Below are 23,746 nucleotides of genomic sequence, written 5' to 3'. Positions count from 1 at the left end.
AAAGACATGAATATAAACATCTAAGAAGCTCAACAAACTCCAAGAGGAACCCAAAGAGCCACATCAAGACACATTGTAGTCAATCTTTCAAAAGCCAGAGACCAAGAGAGAATCCTGAAAACAACAGGATCCTCAGTAAGAACATAGGCAGATTTCTCATCAGAAATTATGGAGGCCATGGGGTGCCTGGTGGCTCAGTCATTAAGCGTCTGCCTTCGGCTCAGGGCGTGACCCTGGTGTTCTGGGATCGAGCCCCACATCAGGGTCCTCCGCTAGGAGCCTGCTTCTTCCTCTCCCACTCCCCCTGCTTGTGTTCCCTCTCTTGCTGGCTGTCTGTCTCTCTGTCAAATAAATAAATAAAATCAGAAAGAAAGAAAGAAAGAAAGGGAGGGGAGGGGAGGGGAGGGAAGGAACTATGGAGGCCAGAAGACAGTGGGCTGATATATTCAAGGTGCTAAAATAAAAAATCTGTCAACCAAGAATACTATATTGGGGCAAAACTTTCCTTCAAAAGTGAAGAAACTAAGACATTCCTAGATAAACGAAAGCTGAAGGACTTTGCAGCCAGTAGACTTGCCAGAAGTGCTCAAGAGAGTCTGGGAGGACGAAATGAAAGGACACTGGATGGTAACTCGAAGCCTGTGGAGAAATAATGCCTTGGCAATATAAAAAGTATTATATGGGCACCTGGGTGGCTCAGTCAGTTAAGCATTCAACTTCAGCTCAGCTCTTGATCTCAGGGTCCTGAGGTTGATCCCATGTTGAGCTCCCTGCTTAGTGGGGAGTCTGCTTGAGGATTCTCTCTCTCCCCCTCTCCCTTTGCCCCTCCTCCTGCTCACACATGGGCACTCTCTCACGAGCTCAAATAAATAAATAAATATTTTAAAGATAGTATTACTGTAGGGACGCCTGGGTGGCTCAGCTGGTTAAGCGTCTGCCTTCGGTTCAGGTCATGATCCCAGGGCCCGGCGATCGAGTCCTTCATCGGGCTCCCTGCTCAGCGGGGAGCCTGCTTCTCCCTCTGCCCCTCCCCCTGCTTGTGCTCGCTTGCTCTTTCTGACAAATAAATAAATAAGATATTTTTTTTAAAAAAAGAAAGTATTATTGTAACTTTTGTTTGTAATGTACTTTTTGTTTTCTGTATTATTTAAGAGACTAATACATTTAAAAAAAAATGATTGGGCACCTGAGTGGCTCAGGGGGTTAAGCGTCTGCCTTCAGCTCAGGTCATGATCCCAGGGTCCTGGGACTGAGCCCTGCATCAGGCTCCCTGCTTCTCCCTCTCCCCCTTCCTGTGCTCTCCTGCTCTCTCTCTGTCTACTAAATAAATAAAATCTTTAAAAAAACTTTAAAAAATAAAGAAAAAATGATTATAAGTGCAAAAGCTAATATTAATGTAACATTGGTTTATAACTCCAAATCTTGTTTTCTATGAGACTTAAGAGACTAATGCATTTAAAATAAATATTGGTTTATGTTTGGACACACAACATATGAAGATGTAATTTTGTGACATCAGCCACTGCAAGGGGAGGGGCAAAACTGTAAAGGAGCAGCATTTGTGTATGTTATTGAAGTTAAATTCAAATTACAGTGTCTTTATATTAGAATGTTAGTGTATGTAACTTCCATAGTAACCACAAAGATAGGTATAGAATATGCACAAAAGGAAAGGAGAAAGGAATTAAGCATTTCACTACAAAAAAATAAACTAAAAAAAAAAATGGTAATGCAGGAGATGAGGGACAGAAAAACTATAAGCATATAGAAAACAAATAGCATAATGACAGAGGTAAGTCCTTCCTTCTCAGTAAATACTTTTAATGAACTAAACCCTTCAATCAAAAGAGATTGGGAGAATAGATAAAAACACATGATCCAACTATGTGCTGTCTACAAGAGGCTTTTTTTTGGATCCAAAGACACAAACAGGTTGAAGACGAATGAAGGAAAGGTATTCCAGTACTAAAAGAGAGCAGAGGTGGCCATATTAATATCAGACAAAATAAACTTTAAATCAAATAAGGTAGTAAGAGACAAAGAACATTATATATTTAGGAAGAATTCAATACAGCAAAAACTGACAGAATTGAAGGGAAAAATAGCCAGTTGTACTATTATAGTTGGAGAATTCAACTATCAAAAATGGATAGAAAAGTCAGAAGCTAAGGACATAGAGGACTTGAGCAAAATAAACCAACTAGATCTAACAGACACAGAACACTTCACCCAACAACAGAGTATGTATTCTTCTCAGGCACATGGAACATTTTCGAGGACGGACTGCATATTAGGCCACAAATTAAGTCTCAATAGATTAGCAAAATATATATCATACAAAGTATCTTTTCTGACCACAACAGGATGAAGTCAGAAACCAATAACAAAAGGAAAAGTGGAATATTCGCAAAATTCTGAAATTAAACAACACACTATTAAACAACCAGTGGATCAAAAAAGAAATCACAAGGGAAATTATTAAGACATAATAATAGGGGAATAATTGAGAATACTTAGAGACAAATGAAAACAAAACACGTCAAAACTTACAGGACAATGCAAAAGCAATGCTAAAAGGAGGAGGAAATTTGTAGCTGTAAACACTTAGATTAAAAAACAAGAAAGACTTCAAATCAGCAACCTAAATTTATAACTTAAGGAACTAGACAAAGAAGAACAAACCAAACACAAAACTAGCAGAAAGAAGGAAATACTAAAAATAAAAACAGATAAATGAAATAGAGAAGAAAAATAATAGCACAAATCAACAAAACAGGAAAATTGGTTCTTCGAAAAGATCAATAAAATTGACAAAACTTTACCTAGATGGACTAAGAAAAAAGAGAAGGCACAAATTACTAAAATCAGAAAAGTAGGAACATTTCTACCAATTCTACAGAAGTAAAAAGGATTATAAGAGAGTATTGTGAACAGCTGCACATCAGAAAATTGGATTAACTAAATGAAATGGGCGAATTCCCAGAAACACACAACCTACCAAAACTAAATCACAAAGAAATAGAAAATTTGAATAGACCTATAACTACTAAGGAGATTGAATGAGTAATCAGAAAAATGATATGATCTTATATATAGAAAATTCTAAAGATTTGACAAAAAAAAAAAACCACACACAAAAAAAACCTTTTAGATATAATAAATGAATTCAGCAAAGTATCGGGAAACAAGTCAACACAAATATCAGTTAAATTTCTATACATGTGCAGTGAACAATCTGACAAGGAAATTAAACAGTTCCGTTTACAGTAGCAGTACAACATAAAGTAGGGATTTAACTAAGGAGGTGAAAGTCTTGTACAGTGGAAACTATAAACATTGCTGCAAGAAATTTTAAAAGCTCCATTTGAATAAATGGAAACTGATCTCATGCAAGAAATTTTAAAAGCTCCATTTGAATAAATGGAAACTGATCTGATGTTCATGGATTGGAAGACTTAATATTGTTAAAATGTCAATGTCACTACTACCCAAAGCATTCTACAGAGTCTAGGCAAACCCTATCAAAATCCCAATGATGTTTTTTACAGAAATAGAAAAACCCATCCTAAAATTCATATGGAATCTCAAAGGACACTAATTAGCCAACAGTCTTGAAAAGTAGACGATAATTGGAGGATTCATACTCCCTGATTTCAGAACTTACTAAACAGCTACCTTAAAACAGTGAGGTATTGGCATAAAGACAGATAAGCAAACCAATGGAATAGAATAGAGAGCCCAATAATAAACCCATGCATATTTGATCAAATTACTTTTAGCAGACATGGCAAGGCCATTCGATGGGCAAAGGACAGTCTGGTCAACAAATTATGCTGGGAAAACTGGAAATCCCTATGCAGAAGAATGAAGTTGAACCCTTACTTACACTGTGTACAAAAATTAACTTAAAATGGATCAAGGACTTGGGGTGCCTGGATGGCTAAGTTGGTCTCTTGACCTCAGGGTTGTAAGTTCAAGCCCCATATTGGATGTAGAGATTACTTGAAAATAAAATCTTTAAGGGGTCCCTGGGTGGCTCAGTCAGACCTCCAACTCTTGATCTCAGCTCAGGTTTTGATCTCAGGGTCATGAGTTCAAGCCCCATTTTGGGCTCCATGCTAGGTATGGAGACTACTTAAAAAATTAAAGAATATCTTAAAAAATAAATTGACCAAGGACCTAAATGTAAGACCTAAAACAATAAAACTCTTAGAAGAAAACAAGGATGGGGCACCTGGATGGCTTAAATAGCTAGGCATCTGCGTTCAGCTCAGGTCATGATCTCCGGATCCTGGGATCAAGCCCCACATGGGGCTCCCAGCTGGCTCAGCAGAGAGTCTACTTCTCCCTCTCCCTCTGCCTCTCCTCCTGCTTTTATGCTCTTTCTTTCTCTCTCTCTCAAATGAATAGAATCTTAAAAAAAAAAAAAAGAAAGAAAACAAGGACAAAAGTATCACAGCAGTGGATTTGGCAATGATTTCTTGGATATGACTCCAAAGGTCAGAGTAATAAAAGAAAAAAAATAGGCAAGTTGGACTTCATGAAAATTTAAATATTTTATGTATCAAAAGACACTATCATATACCCACAATAGAAAATATTTGCAAACCATATTTGATAAGCAATTAATATCTAGAATATATAGAGAACTCCTAAAACTCAACAACAACAACAACAAAAAAAACCCCAACCAAACAACCCTATTCAAAAATAGGCAATGGACTTGAATAGACATTTCTCCAAAGAAGATAAACAAATGGCCAAAAAGCACATGAATACAAGGTCAACATTACTAATCATTAGGGAAATGCAAATCAAGACTACAAGATAACCACCTCATACCCACTAAGATAGGTACTGTCAAAAAAGCAGAAGATAAGTGTTGGCCAGAATGTGGAGAAATTGGAACCCTTTTGCTCTGTTGGTGGGAATGTGAAATAGTGCAGCCACTATGGAAACAGTATGTCAATTCCTAAAAACTAAAAATATAATTGCCATCATATACGATCCAGCAGTTTCACTTCTGGGTATATACCCAGGAGGATTGAAAGCAGTTTCGAAGATATACTTGTACACCCAAATTCATGGCAGCATTATTCACAATTACTGAAACATAGATGTTACACAAGTGCCCAGTGACAGATGAACGGATAAGCAAAATGAGGCATGTACACACACATACACAATGGGATATTAATTTAGGAAGGAAAGAACTCCAAGTGAAATAAGTCAGTCACAAAAGGACAAATATTGTATGATTCCACTTACACAAGGCACTTAGAGTAGTCAGAATCATAAAGGCAGAAAGTATTTTGGTGGTTGCCCAGGCTAGAGAAAGGGAGTAATGGGGAGTTACTGTTAAAGGATATAGAGTTTCACTTTTACAAGATGGAAAGAGTTATGGGGACATATCACAGTGATGATTGCACAAGAATGTGAGTATATTTAATATCACTGTATTGTAAACTTAAAAATGGTCAAGGTGGTAAATTTTAGGTTATGTTTATTTGCAACACAAAAAGTGCAAAACAAAACAAAAAATGAGTATCTCAGTAGATGCTGAAAAAGCTGTTGATAAAATTTGGTAAAATTCAGTATAAATCCCTTATCAAAACTCTTTCAAAACCGTTAACATACTGTAAACTATTAATGTAGCCAGCAATGTAAGGCTTTTTCTTAATATAATAAAGATTAAGAGTGTATGTTCCTTGAGGGTCCTGGAAGGCAAGGATCAAGTCCTCAACGATATACCCAGCTGTGCCTTTTGAATGGGAATGTTCAGTAAGGATGAAGTAAATTTGTGCTCTGGACCTGCTGCCGACATCATCTTTAGTGCAACAGTGGAAGTATCCCCATTTAAAACTTAGAGTATTTAGTATCATCAATATTTAACATTGTTCTAGAACTTCTGGCTACAGTATTTACATGAATGATGATATTTAACCATTGGGAAGGAGAAACAAAACTATTTCTATTTGTAAACAATATATCATTATATTCTAGGGAATGAACTGAAAAATATTTTTAGTAGCCGAGACAATTTAGCAAAATAAATAGATACAATATAAGAAGAAAGAAAGGGGCAAGTAATGAAGGAGGGGAGAGTTGCCTATTGATCGTGAAAATGCTCTCTGCAAGAAATTTGTTCTGGTATTTCTGGCAGCAACTAACACACACCCCAATTTTTAAGAGTTATCTCTTGTGATAAAAAGTCACAAAGAGGGAGGCTCCTGGTTTAACTCCGTGGTTTAGCAGCGTGCAGGCACTCACGCGCCTTCCTTCCGAATACGCCGCCCACCTCAGCTCACTCTTAGCTACTTCAGCTCACTTGCTGCAGGATGGATTCCTTGTTTCTTACAGACCCGCATCTATGAAACAGGAATAAATGATCTCATAGTATTAATGCAGGGCTTGAATACTGGTTTCCTTCCTCACTTCTTACATGGTGGTACTTTGTCAGAGTCAGGCCAGCGGATTGCTCTCCCCAAACCCAGCCTGTACTTACTTGTCTTAGAGTTTTATTTTCCCTCATTTTAATCTCTGTTTCCGTTTCAAACCATTCTCTTTGACAAGAGAAGAAGATACTGTTTTTCTCTTGGCCATTTCTTTTCCTTCTGAATCTTCTTTATCCTCCTTGCACACATTTTTAAAAGGTTCTTTTTTCTTCAGTTTTGTGCCAACCCTTAGCTCCATTGGGCTTTATTTTACCTGGTTCCGTTCTGGTGATAAGTTCACTTCAGTTTTGTTCTTTGGAATCAGTCACACTGGCTTGGTTTGCAACCTTTGAAAGTGTTATCATTGTGCTCATTTGTGATCATAGAGTTGAAATTTCACAATAATATGCTTTGGATTCCAGAGTTATGTGCCATAGAATCATGTATACATTTGGGGGGACATTTTTGAAATTATCTCTCTCAAGCCTGTGGACACAGACCTGTTCTTGCCTGGCTTTCTCCCTGTGGTTTTCACACGTGTGATGGAGTGCTCCAGCTGCCTCTCCCCTCAACCAGTCAGATCAAGTCCATCTCCTCAGTTTCCCTTCTCTGTGGGAGGCTGAATGGTCAGCCAGTCAGTGTCTTGTCAATTGAGCAGAGATCTGGCTAACGTCTCTGTGTGAGCTGGCACCTCCGCCTGGCCAGGTGCTCTGTGAGAGTCCGTCCTCTGTCTCTGCTGCCCTCCTGCCTACACCACAGTCTTTCCAGCATGTTCCATCCCTGTGTTTGCCAAGTGTTTGCACCTAAGGGCTTATGTTCCTGGCAAATACATAATTTATCTACCTCTTATCTGTTCTGTTTCCAGTATTCCAAGTGACTCTCCATCTTCAATATTTCAATCTTATTCTTCTAATTCACAGCAATATCCAGAGTTGTGACTGTTAACATAAAAATGCCAGTTAAATTGGACACACTTGCCAATGTATCTCATTATTCTCCAGTGTGAGTGGCCATGATGCACAGATGTTATAGACACACCCACGGCCCATCTCTGGTACAAAGACCACAGCCCACCCTGCTGTCATCTGTGATAGGGAGTTGAGGTCCTCTTTCAATGCCTCTGTCCTCAGGAGTGATGGGCAGGGTTGGTGCAGGCTTGCTGGGCTGGGACAGCCTGTTCTTCCTGTCGTATCAGAAATTGGTGTGCCTCAGAGGAGGGGAAAGATGGCGGAGGAGTAGGGGACCCTATTTCAACTGGTCCTCTGAATCGAGCTGGATATCCTGAACACCCACAAAATCAGCCTGAGATGTAAGAAGATACATCTGGATCTCTGCAAACAGAACATCTCCGGTGTTTGGTCTCGTGGTATGAAGTGGGAGCCGAGAGTCTGTGGGCAGATATCGGAAGATAAACGGAAGGGGGAGGGAGCCGCCGTGCTCGTGTGCTGGGTAGGCAGAAGCCTCCCGTGCTGGGGAGCGGGCTGGACTAGAAACCGGTAGCAGCGGGGAAACCAGACAAACCTGGAGCTCGGGAGCACACGTGTGGCTGGCAGTTTTAGAAGCACAAAGGGCAGAGACCTGCCAGCCCTGGGAGCAAGGACTGGGAGAGCGGCTGTGGGGCACACAAATCAGGACACTGTGGGGTTTTTAGCAGCACCGACAGAAACAGAGTTACAGTGGCCAGGAGAGTCAGTGAAGAGCAGACTGCAATCTCTATTCTGAGACAGAGGCTTGGATAATGTCACTGCTTCTCTGACTCTCAGAAGAGTCACAGAAAGCCGCCAGGGAAAACCCTGAGAGAACAAAAGCCCCCCAAAAAACAGTTCTCACTGTGCGCATCCCCCCCCACACACACAGGGGGAAGGACAACTCTGCCCAAATGGGGTTGCCTGAATACCAGCGCAACAGGCCCTTCCCCCAGAAGGCAGGCTGAAAAAACAAGAGGCCCACATCCCTAAGGACCGTATAAAACAGGTGCATCTTGTTGGGTCCTGGTCAATAATTTGGACTCTGTACTTCCCCGCAACCACACCTCATCAGAATAACAAAGAGGAGGAACCTCAACAAAGGAAAGAAACAGAGACTGTGGCCTCTGCCCCAGAACTAATGGATATGGATATAACCAAAATATTAGAAATGAATTTCAGAGTATCAATTATCAAGATGATGTATAGGCTTGAGAAAAATATTAACAAAAATATAGAATCTCTAAGGCCTGAAATGAGAACGAATCTAATGGAAATTAAAACTGCTATGAATGAAATGCAGTCTAAACTGGATGCTCTGACAGCCAGGGTAAATGAGGCAGAAGAACGAATTAGTGAGTTAGAGGATGAGATGATAGAAAAGAAGGAAAAAGAGCTGGCATGGGAAAAAATCCAATTTCAAGAAAAAAAGCTACGGGAGATTACTGACTTAATGCAACGTTCCAGTGTCAGAATTATCGGGATCCCCTAAAGGGCGGAGAAAGAGAGAGGTCTAAAAGAAATATTTGAACAAATTGTAGCTGAGAACTTCCCTAATCTGGAGAAGGAAACAAGAATTCATGTCCAAGAGGCAGAGAGGACCCCTCACAAGATCAATGAGAACAGACCAACACCACAACATATAATAGTACAATTTGCAAGTCTTAGATCCAAGGAAACAATCTTGAAAGTGGCCAGGAGGAAGAGAATCCTCACCTGCAGAGGGAGGAACATCAGAATAACATCAGACCTGTCTACAGAGACCTCGCAAGCCAGAAAGGGGTTGCAAGACATATTCAGAGCAGTAACTGAGAAGAACATGCAGCCACGGATCCTTTATCCAGCAAGGCTGGCATTCAGAATGGATGGAGAGACAAGGAGCTTCCAAGCCTGGCAGAAACCGAAAGAATATGTGGCCACCAAGCCAGCCCTACAAGAAATATTAAGAGGAGTTCTATAAAAGTAGAGTGATACAGAAGTTTACAGAGACAACCTATAGAAACAAGGATTTCACAGGCAACATGATGACATTAAAATCATATCTCTCAATAATCACTCTCAATGTGAATGGCCTAAATGCACCCACAAAATGACACAGGGTTGCAGATTGGATAAAAAGACATGACCCATCCATATGTAGTCTACAAGAGACTCACTTTGAACCTAAAGATACATCCAGACTGAAAGTGAAGGGATGGAGAACCATTTTTCATGCCAACAGACCTCAAAAGAAAGCTGGGGGAGCAGTTCTCATATTAGACCACTTAGATTTTCAGCTAACGACTGTAGTTAGAGATACAGAAGGACACTATATTATTCTTAAAGGGTGGATCCAAAAAGATGTTCTAACAGTATAAATATCTATGTCCCCAACAGGGGAGCAGCCAACTACAGAAGCCAACTGTTAATCAGAATAAAGAGACATATAGATAATAATGCGTTAATAGTAGGGGACCTCAACACTCCAGTCTCAGCAATAGACAGATCATCTAAGCAGAAAATCCACAAAGAAACGAGCTGTGAATGACGCACTGGACCAGATGGACCTCATAGATACATACAGAGCATTCCACCCTAAAACAACAGAATACTCATTCTTTTCGAATGCATATGGAACATTCTCCAGAATAGACCATATCCTGGGTCACAAAACAGGTCTCAACCGATACCAAAAGACTGAGATTATTCCCTACATATTCTCAGACCACAGTGCTTTGAACCTGAAACTCAATCACAAGAAAAAACTTGACAGAAACTCAAACACTTGGAAACTAAGGAACATCCTGCTTAAGAATGTTTGGGTAAACCAGGAAATTAAAGAAGAACTTAAGCAATTTATGGAAACCAATGAGAAGAAAAACACATCGGTCCAAAACCAATGGGACACTGCAAATGTGGTCCTAAGGGGGAAATACATAGCCATACAAGCCTCACTCAAAAGGATAGAAAAATCTAGGGGCGCCTGGGTGGCACAGTGGTTAAGCATCTGCCTTCGGCTCAGGGCGTGATCCCGGCATTATGGGATCGAGCCCCACATCAGGCTCCTCCGCTATGAGACTGCTTCTTCCTCTCCCACTCCCCCTGCTTGTGTTCCTTCTCTGGCTGGCTGTCTCTATCTCTGTCAAATAAATAAATAAAATCTTTTAAAAAAAAAGGATAGAAAAATCTAAAATGCAGTCCTTATACTCACACCTTAAGCAGCTGGAGATGGAACTGAAGAATAGGCCTAAGCCATGCATGAAAAGACAACTGATTAAGATTAGAGCAGAGATCAATAAATTAGAAACCCAAAATACAGTAGAGCAGATCAACAAAACTAGAAGCTGGTTCTTTGAAAGAACTAATAAGATTGATAAGCCACTGGCCAGAATTATTCAAAAGAGTAGAGAAAGGACCCAAATTAATAAAATTATGAATGAAAGGGGAGAGATCACAACTAACACTAAGGAAATAGAAACAATCATTAGAAACAATAGTTTCTAATCAACAACTATATGCCAACAAATTAAGGAAACTGGAAGAAATGGATACCTTCCTGGAAACCTATAAACTACCAAGACTGAAACAGGAAGAAATCAACAACCTAAATAGACCAATAACCAGTGACGAGATTGAAGCAGTGATCAAAAACCTCCCAAAAAACAAGAGTCCAGGGCCTGATGGTTCCCTGGATAATTCTACGAAACATTCAAAGAAGAAATAATACCTGCTCTCCTAAAGCTGTTTCAAAAAATAGAAACAGAAGGAAAACTTCCAAACTCATCATAAAGGAGAATTACAGACTGATATTCCTGATGAATATGGATGCCAAAATTCTCAACAAGATCCTAGCTAATATGATCCAACAGTACATTAAAAGGATTATCCATCACAACCAGGTGGGACTCATCCCTAGGATGCAAGGGTGGGTTCAACATTCACCATTCAATCGATGTGTTAGAACACATTAATAAGAGAAGAGACAAGAATCATATGGTCTTCTCAATTGATGCAGAAAAAGCATTTGACAAAATACAGCATCGTTTCCTGATTAAAACCCTTCAGAGTGTAGGGATAGGGGGTACATTCCTCAATCTCATAAAAACCATCTATGAAAAGCCTACAGCAAATATCATTCTCAATGGGGAAAAGCTGGAAGCCTTTCTCTTAAGATCAGGAACATGACAAGGATGCCCACTCTCGCCACTATTATTCAACATAGTACTAGAAGTCCTTGCAACAGCAATCAGTCAACAAAAAGGGATAAAAGGTATCCAAATCGGCAAAGAAGAAGTCAAACTCTCACTCTTTACAGAGGACATGATCCTTTATGTAGAAAACCCAAAGACTCCTCCCCCAAATTACTAGAACTCATACAGCAATTCAGTAATGTGGCAGGATACAAAATCAATGCACAGAAATCAGTTGCATTTCTATACACTAACAATGTGACTGAAGAAAGAGAAATTAGGGAATAGATTCCATTTACAATAGCACCAAAACCCATAAAATATCTCAGAATAAACTTAACCAGAGAGGTAAAGGATACTCAAGAAACTACAGAATATTGATGAAAGACATGAAGAAGACACAAAAGGATGGAAAAACATTCCATGCTCATGGACCAGAAGAACAAACACAGTTGAAATGTCTATGCTACCTAGAGCAATCTACACTTCCAACGCCATCCCAATGAAAATAACAGTGGCATTTTTCAAAGTGCTGGAACAAACAATCCTAAAATTTGCATGGAATCAGAAAAGACCCCGAATCGCCAAGGAAATGTTGAAAAAGAAAAACAAATCTGGGGGCATTACGTTGTCCAATTTCAAGCTATACTACAAAGCTGTGATCACCAAGACAGCATGGTACTGGCACAAAAACAGACACATAGATCAATGGAACAGAACACTGACTCCAGAAATGGACCCTCAACTCTATGGTCAACTAATCTTTGACAAAGCAGGAAAAAACATCCCATAGAAAAAAGACAGTGTCTTCAATAAATGGTGCTGGGAAAATTGGATAGCTCTATGCAGAAGAACGAAACTTGACCACTCTCTCACACCATACACAAAGATAAACTCCAAATGGATGAAAGACCTCGATGTGAGACAGGAATCCATCAAAATCCTAGAGGAGAACGTAGGCTGTAACCTCTTCAACATCGGCCACAGCAACTTCTTTCATGACACGTCTCCAAAGGCAAAGGAAGCAAAAGCAAAAATGAACTTTTGGGACTTTATCAAGATAAAAAGCTTCTGCACAGCAAAGGAAACAGTAAACAAAATAAAGAGGCAACCCATGGACTGGGAGAGGATCTTTGCAGATGACACTACAGATAAAAGGCTGGTATTCAAGATCTATAAAGAACTTCTCAAACTCAATACCCAAGAAACAAATAATCAAATACAAAAATGGGCAGAAGATATGAACAGACAGTCTTCCAATGAAGACATACAAATGGCTAAGTGACACATGAAAAAATGTTCAATATCATTAGCCATCAGGGAAATTCAAATCAAAACCACATCGAGATAACACCTTACACCAGTTAGAATGGCAAAAAATTGACAAAGCAAGAAACAACAAATGTTGGAGAGGATGTGGAGAAAGGGGAACCTTCTTACATTGTTGGTGGGAATGCAAGTTGGTGCAGCCACCTTGGAAAAAGGTGCAGAGCTTCCTTAAAAAATTAACAATAGAGCTACCCTATGACCCAGCCATTGCACTACTGGGTATTTACCCCAAAGATACAGATGTAGTGAAAAGAAAGGCCATATGCTCCCCAATGTTCATAGCAGCATTGTTCACAATAGCCAAACTGTGGAAGGAGCTGAGATGCCCTTCAACAGATGAATGGATAAAGAATATGGGGTCCATATATACAATGGAATATTTCTCAGCCATCAGAAAGAATGATTACCCAACATTTGCATCAACATGGATGGAACTGGAGGAGATTATGCTAAGTGAAATAAGTCAAGCAGAGAAAGACCATTATCACATGGTTTCACTTATTTGTGGAACATAAGGATTAGCAGGGAGATCATTAGTGGAAGGAAGGGAAAAATGAAGGGGGGGTAAACAGGGGGAGATGAACCACGAGATACTATGGACTCTGGGAAACAAACTGAGGGTTTTAGAGGGGAGGGTGTGGGGGGATGAGCTAGCCCAGTGAAGGGTATTAAGGAGGGCACATATTGCAGGGAGCACTGTGTTATATGCAAACAATGAATCATGGAACACTACATCAGAAACTAATGATGTACTGTATGGTGACTAACATATCATAATGAAAAAAAAGAAAAAAAAAAGAAATAGGTGTGCTTCATGAAACTGCCAAGTGTGCCCAGCACAGTATAACAGAGGCAAAATCCAAAGCAACATCACCATTCATCCCTCTTCAGTCATCCCTCTCATATTTATGGAATATCACAAGGCATGTGCTGTTCTGGACTCTGAGGGTTCCAAGATGAATGAGCCTATCTTCATGTGCAGAAAGCTCACAAAATTATACTGTTCTGGATGCCAGGAAGCCAGGGTACCTAATCCAGCAAGGAAGGGAGTGCTAGGCAGTGAGAGGTAGCTTCCTGGAGTTGGTGATTCTGATCTGAAACTTGAAAGATAAATGGGAATTAGCCAGACAAGGAGCCAGGAGGAGGTGGTGTGGAGATGGAGGAGTGGTCTGCATGTGGAACAACTAGGAAACGCTGTCTGGTGAGGGTCAGGGGAGAGGTGAGCAGGATACAAGCAACTAGGTTCTTTTTGGGAGGCAAAGAATAAGGCAGGACAATAAGGAAGAAGACTGAAACAGCTGAGAACCTGATTATGGACAATGTTATCCCTCATAAGGGAACTTAGCTTATAGTCAGTCCCACGAGTGAACTGGTGAATAGGATTACCCCAACCAAAAGTGAGAATAAAGACAGGAAGTCTGAGTCATGGGGAAACGGATCAGCTGTGTGTCTGCTGCACAGTGTTTAGGAGACCTGGCTACGCCTTGAGGAGCAGCCTGGCTGGAGGAGATGGATGTGGGAAGGCAGGCTATGGGGTCCGATTAAACTGAGAAGACAGGCAGTAGGTAGACTGAAAGCGGTACCGATACTCATCAGTGTGAACTCCGAGTGGGGCCTAATTATAGACACACGGAAGCTCTTGGGAATTGTGACGTCCTGGGGCTGGTAACCTTTCCATCTCTTGGGCCACATGATCTTCAGGCTGTCTCCACCTCTCCCTGAATTTCCACTCTATTCTCTGCTACCAGCCAAATTCTTCTGCATCTTGAGAAAAGATTGGCCCAGCTCATCCATTCAGAAGTTACTGGCCAGTCCACGCAGTTGAGTGGTGGCAGGGTCATTGTTAAGAAGGCTTGCCTGCCGGACCACCCTTCAGCATAGGTGGGGTAGTTCTTAGGAGGAGCTATTGTCCACTGACGTCTTTAAGCTCTTCTTACTCATCTTTGCTGAATCTAGAGTTCCTTCTCAAATCATGCTAAGACTCTCAATGAGAAAAGAGATGATGGCATTAAAGAATGGAATGACTTGTGTTCTCTGGACACAAGATGGTGTGCTAGGGATGAGTGCAGCTGAGGTGGAAGTCTGTTATGACAGGTCTTAGTCAAGCCCTTCATTTTTGGTTGGAGCTCAGAATGTAGGCCCATTATGTCACCAGTCTTCTCTGGTTTTCCCATCCCTTTCTAGCCTGAACTTCTTCTCCCAGCTTATCACCCTATCGTGAGAAACACTCCTGTGTTCAGATCCTGGTGCTTTCAAATATTAGCTATGTGTCCTTGGCAAGTTACTTCGTCTTCCTGAGCCTCAGTGTCTTCAACATAAAATTGTGGGGTGCCTGGGTGGCACAGTCAGTTAACTGTCCAGCTCTTGGTTATGGCTCAGGTCATGATCTCAGGGTCATGAGATCGAGCCCCGTTGTCAGGCTCCATGCTCAGTGGGGAGTCTGCTTGAGATTCTCTCTTCCTCTCCTTCTGCCTCTCCTGTTCATGCTTGCTCTCTCTCAAATAAATAGATAAATCTTTAAAAAAAAGAGTATGTATACGATTCTATCTGATCTCATTCCTGTCCCCTAACTGTCCCCATTCCATACCCATATAATATGTGTGTATACCCATGTAACACAGATTGGCATTATAGACACTTATTAATACTTGAGGAAATGGAAGAGGCCGTTGTTGTGTGGCTGCCATTGTTTTACTCACTTCTCCAGATCCTTTCCTCTTTGTCTAGTGTAGAAACAGTCTTCCTGTAACTCCAGCTTCTTCATAGAGTCCTCTGTATGTTTTCTTTCTCTAACTGGACCATCTGTCATGAACCTTCCATCCTGAAGGGCTAGCTCTGTTCTCCCACGTTCTACCCCCATAGGGTAAGGAGATGCCGCTGGCATCCCTTTGGTGCCTGGCTTCCACTCTTGTTCATAAATCCCTATCACATTGAATCCCATACCAGTGGGCCCTGTCACCCCTTGTCACTATTTTGCTACTGTCTGTGGCCATCTCTTCTTTGAGCATTTTGGAATCTGCTCAAATAACCCACCACCCCGATTCATTCCATATAGAGGTTGTGTGCTCTGGGCACCCTGGTCCTCCTTCCCGCACAACTGTGGGTTCCCCCTGCTACTCCTCAGAGCCGATGCCTCCGTGCATTCAACAGAACGAGTTGGTGTCCTCTTGTGCTCCAGGCTCTTTGCCAGCCAGTGGGGTGCAAATGTTGAACCAGACTTAGGTCCCTCCCTCATTGAGCTTATATTCTTCCCTAGACAGCCTTTCTCTTTCCTATAAATGTGTGTTCCTACACCCTGTAAACAATCTCGATTATTTCCCATCCTTAAAAACACATCTTTCTTCTTCCTGCATCCCTTTTAGCTACTGCCTATCCCCTCATGTGGTCTTCTCCTTCCTTTCCCTGAATAGATTTTTTCCCACTGCTGTGGGTGCCTACCACTGTAACAAAACTACTGATGAGAAATCCCAAATACCATATCCATTGAAAATTTGCTGTTCTTATTTTGTCCCCTGTTGGACATTGTAGAGACCCAATCACTTCTTCCTGAAAAACTCTCCTTTCCCTTTGCTGCCATGACACCACCCCTCCTTCGCTGTTTCGTATTTCTCCCAAGTCTCCTTTGAAGTCTTCTCCACCACCTTACATGCTTGGTGTTCTTTTCCTGACTTGAATGTTGTCTTTCCTGCAGTTCTCTCCTTAGCCGTCTTTTCTCCCTCCCTGCACACTTCCTGCGTGGTTTTAACCACACCCATGTTTTTGTCCCCACTTTTACAGGAGAGTCCTGAAGCTGCCTCAGCTCCAGAAGGCCCAGCGTGGAGTTTTCATTGCCCTTACCCTGAACCCTTTCTTTCCCCTGCACCCCTCTTTCCTTGTATCCCCTCTCTTTTTTGTTGGGCCCTTTTATCGAAGCCATAAACCAGGGTCTTTTCTAGTCAGACCTCTTCTCTATCCTCAAGTATTTCACAGTGAATTGGTCCCCAGGGCCTTTTGGTTATTCCCCCTGAATATGTCTCCTTCTCTCCTTCTCTCATAGTCAGGACTTTGATGATGTCTTTTCCAAACTACTGCCTTTTTTTTTTAATCTTTAAGTAACTTTTTGTTTATATAAAATGTACAGGGACCAGAGATAAATAAATCATAATCTCTGCCCTTGGGAAACTCATGGTCATGGCTGGTCACGGGCTTGTAAGCAAATGCATCCCAAGGCAGTGGGAGGGTGCACAGACGGGGCAGCAGGTGCCGTGTGCTGGGCCGTACAGGGTGAGATGAGGCGGCGACAATAAAGGTGGCATTTGTGGCTGATTGCTCTCCTGCTTCACACCCTGGAATGCTTTTCTGGCCTTAGGTTTCTTATTCTGTCCTTCAGCACATTCGTAGATTTCCAAGATCTGACACGTGCCAGGTTTGCGATATCTTACACAGGTTGGTGGGCGTCTTTCTAGCAATCTGACCTTTATTCAGTTAAACTGTGCCAAGATACATTTGAAAAAAGGGAAAAAAAAAAAAAAAAGCCCTAACCAGGACACATACAGGATGACTTCTTTGACACCCCAAGTATCTTTCTGGGTTAAATGAGGCCTGACTCAAATAGACCTGAGTCTACCCACAAAATTAGCTTCGCCTGGGACACACCCAAAGCTCACAGCTTTGTTTTTTTTGATTCTCTATTTATATGTCCAGAACTCTGTAGTGTTCTCAGCATGATCAGAGTAATAAGCAAATCTAAAAAATAGACTCTAAAACAGCATCTCAAAGTTCCTATCCATTAAAATGAGAGTTACGACTAGATCTGGGCAGGGTGGCCAGCTTGTTCCCTCCTCACCTTCTTTATTTCTGGACGCCCGCTCCCATGTCCTACACCCCGGCCTGAAGCAGGGGGTCAGCCTGCATCTTACAGCCTCGACCCAACAGCGCCAAAGGCAAATAGAGGTTCCGTAGATGCATCAGCCCACCCTTCTGCATTTGCGCCCATTGTCTGTGAACTTGGGCTCACCTGGATGACAGGTATCCGCCACCCTGAAAAAATGTTAACCCAGCCAATGGGAATGGAGGCCATACTTGAGAAATGTGCTTCAGCAAACTGTGTTCTCAAAGGGCTTGTGGCAACAGTCAGGGAACCAGGGTCCTCTTCCAGCTCTTCCAGAGAGCTGTAGATTGGCTTACCTTACCATGGCCCTGGTTTTCTTCACTTGGAAGTGGGCACAGCCCTCTCTGTTGGTAATTTTTTCAGCACACAGTTCTCCAGCTCTTTGCGGGCCTCCTTGGTGTATCACTCAGGCTTTGGATTTGCGACGTCAGAGCCCCATGCCTACTCTGCCTGATCCTGTAATGTCCGTCCTGTCACTTAGCCGCCCTGCTGAGTTTTTGTGTGCCCTTTCAGCCAGCTGCACCCACTAGAGCACAGGCTCCATGAGGCTAGGGACTCACGTATGGCTCCGGCCTGTTACCATGTCCCGGGTGCCCCACTACGTCCGGGCATTTGGCCCTCAATACATGTCAGCGGAGTGAATGATTGGGGTGCTGGTCTCCACAGCCCCTTCAGCCTGACACTGCTCTGGGTGTGACGGGCAGTGGGTTTTTTCTGCTGTGTTCACATCTGTTCATCTGTCTTTTCAGGAGCCCAGCAGCCGGGGCTGCCGTATTACACCGACCCTGGAGGACTAGGGATGAATCCTGCCGGAAATCCTGTGGCGATGGCTTTCCAGGTCCAGCCCAGCTCACCCCAGGGAAGCACAGCCTACCCTCCCCCTCCTTCTTACTGCAATACGCCCCCACCCCCGTATGAACAGGTGGTGAAGGCCAAGTAGCCGGGGCACTGCCCAGCACCTGCCTGTGCGACCTCACAGGGGAACAGGGAGGGGCGCTTTCCCTCCACCTCTCTGTCCCCATCAATGTTCGCTTCCAGGAATTGTCTTCTGAGCCACTAAGGGCAAATTCCTCTTTGATATCTTCAAAGCAAGCACAGCTCCCTTTCAAGTTTTCTGTGGAGGACCAGTATTTGAATTTATCCTGTGTCTCCTCTGTTGCTTCTGTTTCTGGTGTAATCTGAGCTCTGGCAGAGTGTGGACAGTCCCCAAGGGTTGACACCTTAGATCCTCAGGGGAGAAACTAAGGAGGAGGAGCCAAGGCAGGGCCCATGTGTGCAGGTGAACACAGGTGAGCACAAGGAGAGGACTGTCCTTCCAGGCACACAGCAGGCAGCTCACAGAAATGAGGCCCCACAGGGTTCACTCTGAGCCCCTCGTCCTGTCAGTCTTCCTCTTCGAGAAGCTGTTAGACTGTGGTGTAGAAGCCTGTTAGCACTTTCTATCTGCATCCCTTCCTGAAGATGAGCGAGGCTTCCCTTCTGCATGGCCAGGGCTGGGAGAGGGCTGTGCACATGGAGGAGATGAAGACCCAGGTGAGGTCAAGTTGGATGTCTACAGTTACCTGACCGCCACCAAGGAAAGATGGGAAATTGATTCCTGCGTCAAACTGGGACATTGCATTTTATGAACTCTTCATCTGACTTGGCAAAAATAAAATGTTCCCCCGTTTTTAGTGAGTTTGTGGAAGCTCAACAGAGTCCCGTCCTTTAAGGTCAGACTGAGAACGTCAGCAGCTGTCTGGCCTTTGTTCACGACCAGAGGTGTCCATGCCCTCCCCCGCGGCAGCCCTGGCGGTGGTCGTGATGGCACTTTCAAAGCAGAGAGGCACATCTGGCCGGGAAGTCATGTCAGCCCCTTGGAGAGAGGTGTCCCTGCAGGGTCTGGCCAGCGGTGTTGAGCCTGGGGCAGCAGGCCAGGCCAGTGGCTTGTTTGATCTCAGCAGGTGTGTGTGTGTGTGTGTCAGGCTCTGAAGAGGAAAAGCTTGTTGAAAATGAGACAGGAATGCAAAGTCCCAGGACTGCAGGAAGAATGTCCTCAAAGAGTACTGACAACTGAATCACACTTAGAATAGAAGATGTGGTTGGAAATGCAGACCCTGGCTAAGAAACCTGTCTCAGCCTGGGGTTGAACGAGACATCACCGGGTTGTAAGGATGCTGTTCCTCTGCGGTCAGCAATGCTGGTAGTGCAGTTAAACCCAGACTGAGACCTGGCCGCTCGTGTGTAGGAAGACAGAGCACCATAGCCAAGGTGGGTGGGTCCCTGTGTGTGCAGTAGTGGGGGCTTGTTTTTGTAATAAGTAATTGGAGCCTCTTGACAAACTCACTCATTGAACTCGAGCATCAGAACATCTCACTGCAGGGGATGCTGAGTGTTTCCGTTCCCCAGACCAGGAGTCTGGGTGTCCCTCTTCTACTGGGATATCTATGTAGGTACAGGTGAGGAAGCAGGATAGGACGGCAGCGACTGCTCAGACTTCCCTTCCTGTAAAGGTGGAGAGTCTGCAAGCCTCCCAGGAGATTCCGCAGCAGATGCTTGGAGCCAAACAAAAACCGTCGGACGCGCGGTTTATGAACACAGATGCAGCTGCTGGTGTCTCCAGCCACCCTCCGCGACCCCTAGCTCCTGTCCTGACCGCAGTACCTCCCCACACCCTTGTCCTCGACTCAAATGAGACAACAAAGCACAATGTTTGCTGTTTACAACCAAGGACAACAACGTGGGTCCAGAAGCCTCCTCTTCTTCCAGGCCATTTGTTTTGCATTTTTGACTTAAACTTCTCCTTTCACTTTTTTTGTTTTCAATAAGCAGCACAGGCTCAGCCGCTCCTGGAATTGGATCGGGTGCACTTGAATAAGCACGCAAATGTCCATGACTAAACATTGTTTATCTTTTGCTAGCAAATTATCTCAGAGACTGAATGATTTAGGTAGTGCTCAACAATTTTGTATTCCATGTTTATGAAGATAAATTTTCTTTTCCCTTGAACCTGGGCGAGAACCCTGCTACCGTGAACACTGATCCTGTGTGTAGAAATTCCACCTGTGGTGACATTTCCTGGCCATTCTCATTCCATCTGTGCTGACGTGGACTGTGTCCCCCTCCTGGAGCAAGTCCAGCTCCTGGTGTGTTAAACTCTTAGAGAGTCAGTGATTAGGAGTAAACTGGGAGCAGATCTGTGCATGTTTTTTCTCTGCAACATTTGGCTCATTTCTCTTTTTTCTCTTTTGATAGGGTCCCATTTCCTATGTGTGCAAAATAAAAATAAATTTGGGCACGTGCTTTGATTGTTTTGCTGGGATGTGGGAAAGAGGGTGGAGATAAGGTTTCTAATGAGGAAAGGATACAGTGGGTCAGGAGTTCAGCCGGGTGGGGGTGGGGTGGAGTAAGAGCACTGGAAATGAGAGGCCGGCAAAGAATGTAAGGAACAGTTGGTTCACCAACACGTTTTAAAAATGTAGCTACAGAAAAAATAATCTGAAGCTAGTAGAAAGAAATGTTAATTAGATAAACTCACAGGTAACACTGTCATTAGTTGTCCAGAGCGCCTGGATCTGCTTCCATAGATAGGTGAGCCTTGATTTTAAAAATGCAGCTCTCCAGGCCGCGGGTGGCTCAGTCGGTTAAGCACCCTACTCTTGATCCCCGCTCAGGTCTTGATCTCAGGGTCCTGAGTCCAAGCCCTATGTTGGGCAGTGTAGAGCCTGCTTAATAGAAAGAAAGGAAGGGAGGGGAGGAGGGGGAGGGGGGAGGGAAGGGGAGGGAAAAGAAAAGAGAAAAGAAAGAGAAAAAACAAAAATACAGCTCTGCTGGGTCAAAAACTATTTCTCTCACAGATCTGTTGAAGGATAAAACGGCTACAAGCTGCACTTTAGATGAATCCCTCATGGAGATAGTATTTATAAAGAAGCGTTTTATCTAAAAACAGGACAGGAAATAAGCCAGAAGAGGTCAAGCAGCTTCCTCTGGTGAAGTCAGGGCTAATTTACACACTTTACCTAATTTACAGGACACCCCACCAGGTTATCAACTTCCCCCAGCGAAGTGGAAGCAGTCTTATTTACAAGTCAAAGCTCATGACTTGAGATGGCAAACAGTTACTGAGTGTTTACTTTTATCTGCTCCTCCCAAATTTCACTGAACTTCAAGAAATCTGTAATGGTTCTCAAGGCAGAAAAGGTACAAGAATAGAAATTCTGAGTAATTCTGAAATAGAAGATGGCAGGTAGGGTTGATCGATAGAGAAGATGAAGCTGAAATGTTCAAGAAGGTGGCTGGGGAGGTGAGAGCTTCACAAAAACTCCACAGGGAGGCCAGCAAGTGCAGGGGGCAGGCCTGGGAACGGGGCATATGCCAGGGTGTCGACCTGTGGGTGTTCTGGAGAACAGCTATGCCAGGGGTGCCGTGTTCTCTGCCCCTGGCTCCCAGGTAGGGGGGGCGGCTAAGTGCTGGAACTAATAACCCTGCAGCCTGCTCTCTCAAAGAGGGGATGTTCTGCATTGTAAGGTGTCGGCAGGTGAGCTACTGGTATCATTGTTTAATTTTTAAAAGCGAGTTAAGCATTTTCTAATGTATCGGTCAATTAAAATAAGTATTTCCTGATGTATCAGTCAATTAAAACATTCATAAGCTGGGCCGCATCCCTTTCCCGCAGCCCCGGATGCAAGGTCATAGAGAGATCCCTGCAAAGTGGAAGCTCAAGGACCTGTGAGAAATCACGGCCCAGTCACCAGCGCCACAGATCTTTCCTCTGGGACCAGAGGAAAGATCAGCCGAGCCCTCTCCTGACCGGCACCGCCAGCCTTTCCACCCGGCCGGCCAAGCATCTCCCAGCTGAAATGATCCTTAATTGTTTGAGTTCTCAACTTCTAATATTCTTTGAATGCCAGAGATGACAGCACGAATTAGACATGAGGGCAAACCACATGGGCCTAACCACCCGTTGTGGTTTCATGGCGAGACTGTGGGCTCTGAAGATGGACAGCCTTGCTCCAGTCCTGAGTCTACTGTTGGTTGGCTGTGTGTCTTCAGACAAGCAACCTAAGTTTCAATCACTCAAATGATCTCAAGTCTGTTTCCTTGACTATAAAATGGGAATTACACTACCTGTTGCTTGAACCAGGCACATTTGTGGATATTCAACCAATACTTAAAGTCCTCTGTTCTCCCTCATTGCACGCTCCTTGAGCAAGAGAAGCTGAAGCACAGTGGGAGAGAAAACGAACTCTCACCTAATCCTTTGCCCTTCTGTCAGCAGAGGAGACCCGGGCTGCAGGGGAGAAAATCTGAATACCTCCTCCTTGCATTTCCTGTCTTTCCGACCCCGATTACGTAAAGGTGGGTAACAAATGGTGTGTGCTGCTCAACAATGAGTGTCTTCCCCACCGTTTATTCAAGATGACATTGGCGAGCACCTGCAATAAGCCGTGAATCGTAAGCAATATTTTTGTATGTTTCTATTACTTTGGGTATTTCTTTTGCTGTCTCCGATCGCCCCACAACTTTCTACTGTACTGTTCCTGTTTGGGATTGGCTGTCTTGAACTATCCAGGAAGGATCCTGCTGCACTCCTGGGCACAAAGCCCTCTTAACATGCTGTGGGGGTGCAGGGATGGTTATCAATTCACGTCCCTCCCCATTACCACCCTTGAAGAAGGTCAAAGGAGGCAGTTCTTGTGCTGGTCCCAGGAGTGTGACGAGGGGGGAGCTTCACTCCATCTCTTTCCAACAGTAACAGGAAGCTAGAGAGGGCTGCTTTTGTCTTTTGCTCTGGACTCTGGAAATCACAGACAGTCCCTCAGTCCTGAAACCATTTGCCACAGACCTGGTACTCATTGTACAGGAACAGGAGACTGACAACAACCTTGTGCCTTTGAACTGTGCCTGGACACAAGCCCTTACAAACAATTCTTCATGTTTTTTGGAAGAAAGGAATTTTACATTTTGCTTTAAAGTTTACAAGGAGAAATGCTTTTAGAT

At 43.4% G+C, this 23,746-nt stretch overlaps 1 protein-coding gene across 1 annotated transcript in view; it reads left to right on the top strand.

The window, feature by feature from the left end:
- Window positions 1-19,436, top strand: part of VOPP1 (VOPP1 WW domain binding protein) — a 113,164-nt gene extending 93,728 nt beyond the window's left edge. The window contains exon 5 of the mRNA XM_040644523.1: window positions 18,517-19,436. Within this exon, the coding sequence (XP_040500457.1) occupies window positions 18,517-18,707 (191 nt within the window). The 3' untranslated portion in view covers window positions 18,708-19,436. The remainder of the gene's footprint in view (window positions 1-18,516) is intronic.
- The last annotated feature ends 4,310 nt before the right edge of the window (window positions 19,437-23,746 follow it).

The sequence above is a fragment of the Ursus maritimus genome, unplaced genomic scaffold, assembly GCF_017311325.1.
Source record: "Ursus maritimus isolate PB19 unplaced genomic scaffold, ASM1731132v1 scaffold_3, whole genome shotgun sequence".
Taxonomy (NCBI): domain Eukaryota; kingdom Metazoa; phylum Chordata; class Mammalia; order Carnivora; family Ursidae; genus Ursus; species Ursus maritimus.
This window is presented reverse-complemented; position numbering and strand designations above follow the sequence as displayed.